Raw genomic sequence first — 12,305 nt, forward strand, 5'->3', positions numbered from 1 at the left:
TTCCTCATGTATAACAAGAAAAATCACATTTATGATGCCTATTCTCATTGGTATTTTATGAGAATTAAATTCTATAACACATGCAAAGCTTTTGGGGTACACTGTATATTCAGTAACTACAATGTTAAAGGAAAATATTAAAATATATTCTCAGATATTTCAGAAACTTTTCTTTTCAAGTATAGGTATTGTGATTCACTGAATGTTAATCCATTTTCACAGATGACACTTTCCTTTGTGAGGATTTACCTGCTGTAGTAATGAGGTTTATCAAAGAATTTTCAGAACTATCTTTTGTGGAATTTAAAGTTCTCTCCTAGAGATCATTTATATATTCATTTAAGTCTTGGCCATAATTGCTTTTCATCATTTTGTAATATAAAACACACAGGGGTCAAGTTGATCTTAGAAGCTGTGAGAAACTGAGGGCTTTGCCAAGCACCCAAATTTCTCATTCCTGGATGCTTAGACTGCATTTTAAATGACATTTCTTTTCAAAGCTCATATAATAATAAATAATAACTCCCATGGTCAAGCCCAGGAATATATTCAAACTGGTAAAAAAAAAACATTGTGGAAGTCTTCATGTATCAGTCCACTGAGACAAACTAGGTGATTCCCTATACTTGGCTGCTGAGAAAATTAGTTTTCATCTCACCTGAAGGTTGGTTTTAATTCCATCAAGTTCTCTTGATGTCTTTGTCAGCTGACGGAGGATGGTGCTTCGCTCCTTAAAGACTCGTTTCAGCTGCTTTTCTAGCTCTTCATAGTCCTGTCTAACACAGAAAGAAAAGGCATGAGGGCCTCCCAAATTCTTCACTTGGCTCTACCCACTTTGGCCATGATCACAAACCCTTGCATTTTAAGCAAAGTCTAGATGAATTGAAACCTAATTATTAGGATGTTTTATTTTTATTAGTTCATCTAAAAAGGAATTTTAAAAAAAGCAGCTTAAAAACAAGATTTTATTTTGCATTGATAACTAGCCAGGCTAGTTTCCAGAATAACACTGCACATCTTTTGCATCTATAACATAGTATATCAGATACCACTTGTAAATACAGATATTTTCCATGACATCACCACACTTTTTTCTCAGGTCCTTCAAGCTTTACAGCAAGGCATTTGATTGGAACCAATGTAGCTCAGAGATTTAGATAGATTCTGACACTGGGGGACAAACTTGGGTAGAACCAGGACAAAACGGAGGGGGTTTTCTTCACCCTTGGTTTGTAGGAAATGAAGTCCACTGAAAAGGCATCCCTTTTCAAATTTCTACTACTACTAAAGAAGTATTGGACAAAGCAAAATGCTTCTAAAAATCAGTCAGTCACTATAGTAATTACAGTGAAGTTTGAACAGACTTGTTAACTATTATCATGAAGGAAAGACTTATCTATCATACATACATACATATGTAATTTTTTCCCTATTTTTCTCATATGGACTTTGCAAGATAACAAGGTAGGTACTTGGTTCTAATTTTGCCAATATAAAAGACGGAGCTCAGAAAAATTCACTATGCTAAGATCTTACGCAAGGAATGAATGAACAAGTATTTGTGTGTGTATCTGTATATGTCATAGCAAGTGTGTATGTGCATGGAAAAAATGTACACAAGGAAATAGTTGTCAGTGAAGCCTAGGAACTATACCTGATAGGGAAAAGTTAAAAATGATTAACTGGCATACACAGGCGGTTAGAGATTAGAGTCATGAATCCAAGGAAGACTTCCTGGTAAAAGTGATACAAGATATACGCAGTTTGATCTAGATGTCTATCAACAGATGAATGGATAAAGAAGTTGTGATACATCTATACAATGGAATAATACTCAGCCACAAAAAGGAATGCATTTGAGTCTGTTCTAATAAAGTGGATGAACCTAGAGCCTATTATACAGAGTAACATAAGTCAGAAAGATAAATATAAATATTGTATACTAACACACATATCTATATATAACACACATATATAACACACTTTTCACTTTCATGCAGTAGAGAAGGAAATGGCAACCCACTCCAGTGTTCTTGCCTGGAGAATCCCAGGGACAGGGGAGCCTGGTGGGCTGCCGTCTATGGGGTCACACAGAGTCGGACACAACTGAAGTGACTTAGCAGCAGCAGCAACATACATATATGAAATCTAGAAAGATGATACTGATGAATTTATTTGCATGGTAGCAATGTAGAAAAAGACATAGAGCACAGACCTATGGACACAGAGGGAGGAGAGAAGGGAGAGGCTGAGGTGTAAGGAAGAAGTGAAGTGAAGTCACTCAGTCGTGTCCGACTCTTTGCGACCCCATGGACTGTAGCCTACCAGGCTCCTCAGTCCATGGGATTTTCCAGGCAAGAGTACTGAAGTGGGTTGCCATTTCCTTCTCCAGGGGATCTTCCCGACCCAGGGATCGAACCCGGGTCTCCTGCATTGTAGGCAGACGCTTTACCGTCTGAGCTACCTGGAGAGAGTAACAAACTTACAATATGTAAGTTATCTATATGTAAAATAGATACCAATGGGAATTTGCTATAAGACTCAGGGAACTCAAACAGGGGCTCTGTAACAATCTAGAGGGGTGGGATAGGGAGGGAGATGGGAGGGAGGGGACGTGGGTGCACCTATGGCTGATTCTAGCTGCTGTTTGATAGAAAACAACAACAATCTGTAAAGCAATTATTCTTCAATTAAAAAATAACTTAAAATGAGCTTTGAAAGATAAGTAGAATTTAGCTATAGGGAAAGGAAATGCATGTATAAATACTAATAAAAATGAAAATACGTGTATAAATGTCAGAAGGTTTGGAGGAGGAAATAGTGGGTAATAAATCTGCTTCTGAAATGAGGATGTGAAGAATATGAGCAAAAGAATGCAAGTCTCTTAACATCATTAGGAGGATGAGCATTGTTTTGAAAACAAGGAGAAGCAACTGGAGAGTTTTAAGCAGGGACTGACCTGTCAGCTTTATGTTTTGGAAAGACTTCTCTGGCTACAAACTGGGAAATGCACTGGAGGAAGGAAAGATGTGGAGAAAAGTAGGCAGTGGAGGAAGTTACCATTGCAATAATCCAGGGAAAAGACTGTGTTCGCCTAATTTAGATTCAAAGCACTAGAGACAGAGAAGCTTGGATTGATTTCAGCAAAACATACAAAATTGAATCTATGATATATAATTAAAATTTTTGTATTCTGTGTGTATGTTACAAGGAAAGAGTGGGAAGGAGCTAGTCATTGATGTTGCCAAGCCCCTGGTTTAGGCAACAGTTAAATGCAGCCCTTCACTGAAAGAGAGTCCACTGTATAAACAGGTTTTTAGTGAAAATGGGGTTGACGCGTTCTGTATTCAACTTATAGGAAAATGGATCAAATTCTCTCTTTAGTTTCTTTGTCTGTAAAAGGCAGTGCTACATGACTGCATGAGATTGTTATATGTTACATGGAGCAACTTATATAAAACTTTGAACACGTAGGAGGTAATTCATTTTTTAAAAATATAAAATTTTTATGACTGAGGAATTTGATGAATTTACCATCTTTCTGCAGAATTATAAAGGAAATGGGTCTACCAGTGAGCTTAGTCATGACTAACAAATGAATGCCATCTACAATAGTTTTCTATTACAATTCTTTGCCTTTTCTCATTTTTTTTAAACACACGTTTCTAGCACTCTTCACTTTCTTCTTATTCAAAGGAAATTGGAATGCTCCACTGTAAGAACCTCAATATTTCTCCCTGGCTTTGAGACTTTCACTGATGAATCAGCCAGTAATAAGACAGCTATTAATGTCCCAGGTTTCCATTCAATCTCATTAGCAAAGTCAAATAATGAATAGCGAGGCACACAGTCATCTACGTCTAATTATACAACTTTACTTCATGACCTGATTTATCTTCCTGAATATCTGTGACAATAGACACATCTCCAAAATTATTTTAAGTGACCATAGTCAATCACAGTGTTATATTCCAAATATTGACAGTGTATTATATGCAAGATGGTCTTCTGTGTGTTCACTTTGCTAACCTTCAGAACTCTATAAGAAAAGCATTAATATTAATAAGTTCTAGTACTAATTCTATTTTACAGTTGAAGAAACTGAGTCACAGGAATAATAACTTCCAGTAACATATTAAGGAAGTGTATCAGTCTCCAGTATCCAATGTATTTGCCACCGCACTGGAGGAACACACTGATTGCCTAGAATTCTGCTATAATTAAAAGTTCACTGTGCCCATCACAGATCTCATTCTGTGCTATTTCTGCCATCACTGTTGCATATATAAGTTTTCAGTATTTGGATTTATTTGCCATTAAATAAAATTATAAATAGCATTCCTTTATTATTACTTTTAATCATCTTTTGGTTGGCGTATAATTGCTTTACAATGGTCTGTAATCAGCTTTGTGTACACATATATCTTCTCCCTCTTGGACCTCCCTCCCACCCGCTCCCCCATCCCAGACCTCTAGGTCATCACAGAGCATGAAGCTCAATTCCCTGTGCTATACAGCAGCTTTCCACTAGCTGTCTATTTTACACATATGTGCTAAGTCGCTTCAGTCATGTTCGACTCTACGTGACCCTATGGACTGTAGGCCACTAGGTTCCTTGGTATACGGTGATTCTCCAGGCAAGAATACTGGATTGGGTTACCATGCCCTTCTCCTGGGGATCTTCGAAACCCAGGAATCGAACCCGAGTCTCCTGCATCTCCTGCACTGCAGGCAGATTCTTTACAGCTGAGCCACTGGGGAAGCCCATCTATTTGACACAGATTTTATACATATATATATATATATATGTCAATCTTAATCTCCCAATTCATACCACCTTCCTCTTCCCTCCCTGTGTCTGAGTCTCTACTGCATGCATGCTTGTGTTCTCAGTCATTTCAGTCATGTCTGACTCTCTGTGACCCTGTGGACTGCAGCCCACCGCCAGGCTCCTCTGTCCAAGGGGATTCCATTCCTGCTCTCCAAATAGTTCTATTTGTGCCATTTTCTTAGATTCCACATATATACGTTAATATATGATATTTGTTTTTCTTTTTCTGAATTACTTCACTCTGTTTGATGGAATCTCGGTCAATCCATATCACTCAAATGACCCAATTTCATTTATTTTTATGGCTGAGTAATATTCCACTGTACATATGTACCACATTTTCTTTATCCATTCATCTGCCAATGGGCATTTAGATTGCTTCCATGTCCTGGCTATTGTAAATAGTGCTGCAATGAATACTGGGGTACATGTGTCTTTTTGAACTATGGTTTAATTCCATTCTCATATTTGGCCTTCAAGTAACTTCATGAAAAAAAGAGAACCAATTTTAATTCCTTTATTTTCTGGCAAATATAATAAGAACCATGAGGATACCACTTATCAGAAAAATAAAGCCAGAAGTGTTAATAATACAACTCTAGATTCAATCTTTCAAAGACATTATAAAAGACAAAACCAGTTACTCTGTAGAAGTAAATTACCTTGACAGAAGCATTTGTTACAATCTTATCAGATTTTCTAACATCTACAAATGAGTGTATGTTTATCTTCCAATACATGTTTTTTCCCAAGACAAAATGCAAAAAATACAATGTTCATGCAGTCATGTTTTGCAACTGACTTGTCTTGGAGCTTTTTCCATGTCTACACATATTAAAATCTGTTATTCCCATACAGTAATATATTTTGCTGCTGCTGCTAAGTTGCTTCAGTCGTGTCCGACTCTGTGCGACCCCATAGACTGCAGCCCACCAGGCTCTCCCATCCCTGGGATTCTCCAGGCAAGAACACTGGGGTGGGTTGCCATTTCCTTCTCCAATGCATGAAAGTGAAAAGTGAAAGTGAAGTTGCTCAGTCGTGTCTGACTCTTCGAGACCCCATGGACTGCAGCCTACCAGGGTCCTCCGTCCATGGTATTTTCCAGGCAAAAGTACTGGAGTGGGGTGCCATTGCCTTCTCCGGTAATATATATTACCACTGGACGTTTAAAGTGTTTTCAATTTTTCTTTCTTTCTTGAAAAGTAATGAAGTCCATATACATGGATAAACATATTTTTCCTAAAATATATGTTTCCATAAGTTGAAATATTTCACTTCAAAGTTGACATGTTAACTTTGATAGGTGTTAGTAAATTGCCTTCCTGTAAACTAGGCTTTGTTTCCTCATTATTATTTTGTGTTGTCACAATTTAAATTTTTGCAGTTCTGACAGTTCTTCAGGAAGTGGCATCAGCAGACTCAGCCTATTTTAGCATGCTCTGAGGATAAGGAAATGGCAACCCACTCCAGTGTTCTTGCCTGGAGAATCCCAGGGACGGGGGAGCCTGGTGGGCTGCCGTCTATGGGGTCGCACAGAGTCAGACACGACTAAAGTGACTTAGCAGCAACTTAGCAGTAGCAAACTAGGCTTTGGCTTCCAGGCAGCTCAGGTGTTAAGAATCCACCTGCCAATGATCTCTGGGTCAGGAAGACCCCTGGAATAGGAAATGGCAACCCACTCCAATATTCTTGCCTGGGAAATCCCATGGACTGAGGAGCCTGGCCGGGATCCAGTGCATGGGGGTCACAAAGAGTTGGACATGACTTAGTGACTAAACAACAAGGACAAAACTAGGCTAGTCTGCACTTCTCTTATCAGTGTATTCTGATAGTCTTCTCAACATGTTCACTGAAATGGAAATTGCCCTCCTTTCCTTTATGTATTTGTTGATATTATGAGTGAACATTGATATCATCTTTCTGAAATGATTTCCAATCACTTCCTCCCTGTTGGCTCAGATGGTAAAGTTTCTGCCTACAATGTGGGAGACCTGAGTTCAATCCCTGGGTCGGGAAGATCCTCTGGAGAAGGAAATAGCAACCCACTCCAGTACTCTTGCCTGGAAAATCCCGTGGACAGAGAACCCTGGTAGTCTACAGTCCATGGGGTCTCAAAGAGTCAGACACGACTAAGAGACTAAACTTTCACTTTTTCACTTCCAGCCTTATATGATTATATTGGGTTGGTGAAAAAGTGCATTCAGGTTTTTCCCTAACATTATATGGAAACCAGAACGAACTTTTTGGCCAGCCCAACATTTTCATTAATCAGTACTTTAATGAATACTTATATTTCTTCCTTTATAAGCTATCTGTTTAGGCCTTTTGAAAGTGTGAAAGTGAAAGTCGCTCAGTTGTGTCTGACTCTTTGCAACTATACAGTCCATGGGACTCTTCCAGGCCAGAATACTGAAGTGGATAGCCATTCCTTACTCCAAGCGATCTTCCCAACCCTGAGTTAGAACCCAGGTCTCCTGCATTGTAGGTGGATTCTTTACCAACTGAGCCACCAGGGAATATTCTGGGTTAGTGACTATATAAATTTTCTGGAGCTGCCGTAACAAGGTACCACAGGATGGGTGGCTCAGGCAACAGACATCTTGGTCTCACAATTCTAGACCCTAGAAATCCAAAACCAGGTTGCTGGTCAACTTCTTATGAGGGCTGTGGGGGGAGGATCTGTTCTAGGGCTCTCTCCATGGCTTGAGGATGGCTGTCTTCCTCTTATGATTCTTCACATTGTCTTCTGTGTGTGACTTCATGTCCAAATTTTCCTGTTTTAGAAGGACATCAGCCAGTCTGATTCAGAGCCCACTCAAATGATCTCATTTTAACTTGATATCTTCTGTAAATATCCATCTCTAGATGATGTTACATATGAGGGGTTAGGTACTTCCACATATGAATAACGGGTGAACACAATTCAACCCATAACAGTTATCTATTGATTTGCAGACTTCAGTTTTCAGTTGTTATCATATGGAAAATATTTTCAAAATCTGTTACTGATACTTCATTATCCCTACAATTTTTAAAATAACTATTTAAAATACATATTATTTAGAATATATTTGTATTTTCCCCACAAATAATCATGTCTGCAAAAAAAATGATAGTTTCTCTTTTTGTTTTCAATTTTTAAGTCTTTTACTAAGTTTTTTATCTTACTTTGCTATCAGAACCAAGAACCTATTCTACAATGCTCAATAGAATTGGTGACATAAATATTATTTTCTTTTTCCAGATTGTAGAAATGCTATAGACATCCTCTTCTTATTCTATATTGTAAGGGAAAGACCTTTCATTATCACAAATACGGTATTTACTACAGGCCTTTTTAGTCACTTTTTTGTGTGTACGATTAGTAATATTTCTTCCCTAAATTAGTACAATGACATGTAAAAAATTGTATGGTTTGCAGTATCCATTTTGGGGAGGTGTCTACAGATTCAATGCTTTAATATACTTTTAACTATTCAGATATCCTAACTGTCCCTGTGTAAACAGTAATAAAACACATTATTTTTAGGAATCTGTTCATTTTATTGTCATTAATTTAGTTCATGATTCTGGGGGTTAGCAATTTTGTCTGAGTGCCACTGGGCAGTTCTCTTCTTGACTGAGTTACTCTTGTTTCTTTGATGAGTTCTTGGGCAACTAAACAGCTCTGCCCTGTGACTGATATGATATTGTTTGTCAGTGAAGACAACAGGCCTATCCATATGTTACTCTTCCTCTAGCCCAGCCCATATTTCAGTTGGTTAGAGTTTTAAGAGAATTAACACAAGTAAAGGATATTTTTTTCAGGTTTAATCTTGAAATTGCAAAATGCTACATCTGCCATAATGTACTGGTCACAAAGCAAGTCACACTTTCAGTCCAGATTCAAGAGGTAAAGAAATATACTTTCGATAGGAAAAGTTTAAAAGTCATACTGCAAATTAGCATGTATATAAGGAGAAAAATGATTATGGTCATATTTGCAAATGACCTGGTACGTAACCCCATTGCTGAGTTAAGTTCCTGTACTTTATTTCTCAGGGATTTGTCCTATGAGTACTTGCCACCTTGTGCATTGATGGTTTTCCAATGTAGTCAAAGGGATTTTTTGTCTTATTTTTTTTTTTAGTTTTCCCATTAGCTCCAAAATTGTTTGACAATGAACTTGTCTATTTTCACTAAAGATGAAAGTCTGGGGGCCATTATTTAACAAACTATTGTTTTTTTAACCTCTCAAGGGTAATTAATTGCTCAACTGAATCCCACTTCTTCACCAACTCTGAATATATGAACATTTTTATTTGCAACTACCCGATGGGACGACAGAGGATGGGATGGCTAGATGGTATCACGGACTCGATGGACATGAGTTTGAGTGAACTCCAGGAAATGGTGACGGAGGGGAGGCCTGGCGTGCTGCAATTCATGGGGTCGCAAAGAGTCGGACACGACTGAGTGACTGAACTGACTGACTGACTGAATCTCACAGTCCTAGTTTAATTCTACATTATCTAAATTATTTACAGCATTATATTAGTTGATTTCTTATTTGCTTCTCCAAACCAATTAATGCACTGCTTTCAAATCAGACTTTCTAAACTTAAAGTTTTATTTGGATCAACTTATAGTTCAAAATATGGATGCTTCCCTAGGTTATATCAAGGTCAATGTCAAGGTTGCTTGTCTTCTGGCTTGAAATTATCTTCACAGTCCTTCAGTTTCCTTTGCTCAGATTTTCTTTGCTGATCTTTATCATCTTATGTGTCCTGTATTTTGCTAATTAACAACTAAAGAGAATTTCTTTAAAACATTTAAATGTGTTTTTCTTCGTTTGCATTTATATGAATAAACTGAAATTAAAATAAATTCCCCTAGTAATCATATATTAAATTCCTCCTAAGAGCCAAGACTCTCAAAAAACCTCATACTCTAGACTTACCACTTTTGATTTTACAAATGAACATAACACAAATACAACCAAAATCCTCTATATACATCAAGCCAGTCTCTTCTCTTTCTCTATTTCTCTTCAGAGTCTTATATTAACAGTATAATTTTAGATGTATGATTTATATATGTATGATTTATGTATATTTATGTATATGTCTCACCACAAAATTAAAATTTTTGATTGCACGAATACTGTCTTGTACTACTATTGCCTAGCATAATATTTTCTACTGACAATGTTAAATTGTACTTGAGCCCTGTGCTCCTGAAAACTATCAGTAGTTCAGATATTGACCCCAAACTTCTGTGTTCTAGGAAATATCTTACTGCCAAAACCAAGCCTTACCATATGACTTAGATAAGACTCACAGATGACTCCCTTGTTAACCTTTGACAAAGTCAAACATAGATCTGCCAAAGCCCTATCTTTGTCTCATAGATGATTAATAAACTGAAATATTGGCCCACACTGACCAATCTGTACAAAATGCCTGCTACTTCACCTGACCAAATTATTGCCAGGCTTTTCTCCAGCCCAAAGTCCTCTTGAAGGTTGTCTCATTTAAGAATTTAAGAAAGTACTGGAAACTTAAGCAAGCATCGGGGTATGAAACATCAAACCACCTTTCCCTAGCTTATCAAATCCTTCTGAGAATCAGGTGATGGTGAGGAAACACTGTCTGATCATACAACCTGCTCACCCTGTTCCCCCAAGCCCACTTCCCCTTTTATTTAATCACTTCATGGCAAACAGAGGCGGAAAAAATGGAAACGGTGAAAGACTTTACTTTTTTAATTTTCCTGGGCTCCAAAATCACTGCGAATGGTGACTGCAGCCACGAAATTAAAAGATGATTGCTCCTTGGAAGAAAAGCTATGACAAACCTAGATATATTATTAAAAAGCAGAGGTATCACTTGGCTGACAAACATCCGTATAGTCAAAGCTATGGTTTTCCAGTAGTCATGTATGGATGTGAGTTATGTGAACCATAAAGTGGGCTGAGCACCAAAGAATTGATGCTTTTGAACTGTAGTGTTGGAGAAGACTCTTGAGAGTTCCTTAGACAGCAAGGAGATCCAACCAGTCAATCCTAAAAGAAATCAACCCTGAATATTCATTGGAAGGACTGATGCTGAAGGTGAAGCTCCACTATTTTGGCCACCTGATTGAAAAGCTGTCTCATTGGAAAAGACCCTGATTTTGGGAAAGAAAGATTGAGGGCAGGAGAAGAAGCAATCACCAACTCAATGGACATGAGTTTGAGCATAGTTCAGGAGATAGTGAAGGACAGGGAAGTTTGGTGTGCTGTAGTCCATGGGGTTGCAAAGAGTCAGACATGACTTAGCAACTAAATGAAAACAATTATTTAACTTAATGTTTAAATTGTTCTGAATTGGGCCAGTGGAGACCTTTACAAACTGGCTCTTGTATCTTATGACTTGTTCTCATCATTTGAAAGTTTTCCTTACTCCTTCTGTTCCTTTGATGACCTACCATAACAAACATTCCTGAATGTTTATTTCAAATGCAAATACAATTAAATCAATGACATAAATGGAGTAGTCTTTTAATGTTTCAACATCATTTGAATTTTTTTTAGTTTTTATTTTAAATGAAAAAAAATAAAGCTATGTCAATGTTTTGAATACCTCCAGATTTAAACCTCATAAAATTCAAAGTTCTGAATTAGCATTATGAGATCTCAAGAAAATTTGCTTTTCCTCCAAAAAAGAACAAGAGCAACAATAACTGCCAAAATACAAACCTCCATTCAACCTGTCTGCAGCATTTCTCCTTATATATAAAGAAGCATTTATTAATGTTTTGGCAGCCAAAACTCTTCATTTTATTTATTCTTAAACTAATATCTAATATTTATTATGTACACGTCAGACATATGGTAGGTATTTCACACATATCATTAATTCTCATAATCGTTCTGAAATGTAGGTGATATTATATCCATTATACAAGCAAGAAAGAAGAGATTCAGAATAATATCTCCAAGGTCACATAGACAGTATATTATATAGGTGGTCTTCAACTCTAGATATATTTGATAACAAAATATTGCATTATGTAGTCTCATTATAATAAATGAACCCAGTAAATATTTTCTTGGTTCCTTCTACATGCAGAAAACGTTGGAAAAAATTATAAACATTAGCGATACATTATCCCCAATCCAATGGCTTGCAGTATTAGGTAAAATAGAACACAATATGGAAATGAGTATAACATATGGAAAAATGTGATAGTCTTAAGTCATTGTTGGAAAAGGAAATGGGTTGTCATTTCCTTCTCCAGGGGATCTTCCCTAGCCAGGGATCAATTCTGTGTCTCCAACATTGGTAGGTAAATTCTTTACCACTGAGCGACCAAAGGAGTCCTTGGGACTAAGGCATTAGGAGAGATCAACTTCAGGTTAATCAATCATGGAAAATTTTAAGGAAGAAAATATAATTTTGTTAGGGGTTGAATGATGCATAGGATTATTAAATGCAGTAGAGGGAAAAGATAT

The 12,305-nt window shown here is 37.2% G+C and overlaps 1 protein-coding gene across 2 annotated transcripts in view; it reads right to left on the minus strand.

The window, feature by feature from the left end:
• Window positions 1-12,305, minus strand: part of LUZP2 (leucine zipper protein 2) — a 518,912-nt gene that overhangs the window by 287,093 nt on the left and 219,514 nt on the right. The window contains exon 2 of one of the 2 annotated variants that reach the window (XM_061406186.1): window positions 659-776. In XM_061406186.1, coding sequence (XP_061262170.1) covers window positions 659-776 — 118 coding nt within the window. The remainder of the gene's footprint in view (window positions 1-658; window positions 777-12,305) is intronic. The other variant, XM_061406187.1, reaches the window with a different exon arrangement.

Source organism: Bos javanicus, chromosome 29, assembly GCF_032452875.1.
Source record: "Bos javanicus breed banteng chromosome 29, ARS-OSU_banteng_1.0, whole genome shotgun sequence".
Classification (NCBI taxonomy): domain Eukaryota; kingdom Metazoa; phylum Chordata; class Mammalia; order Artiodactyla; family Bovidae; genus Bos; species Bos javanicus.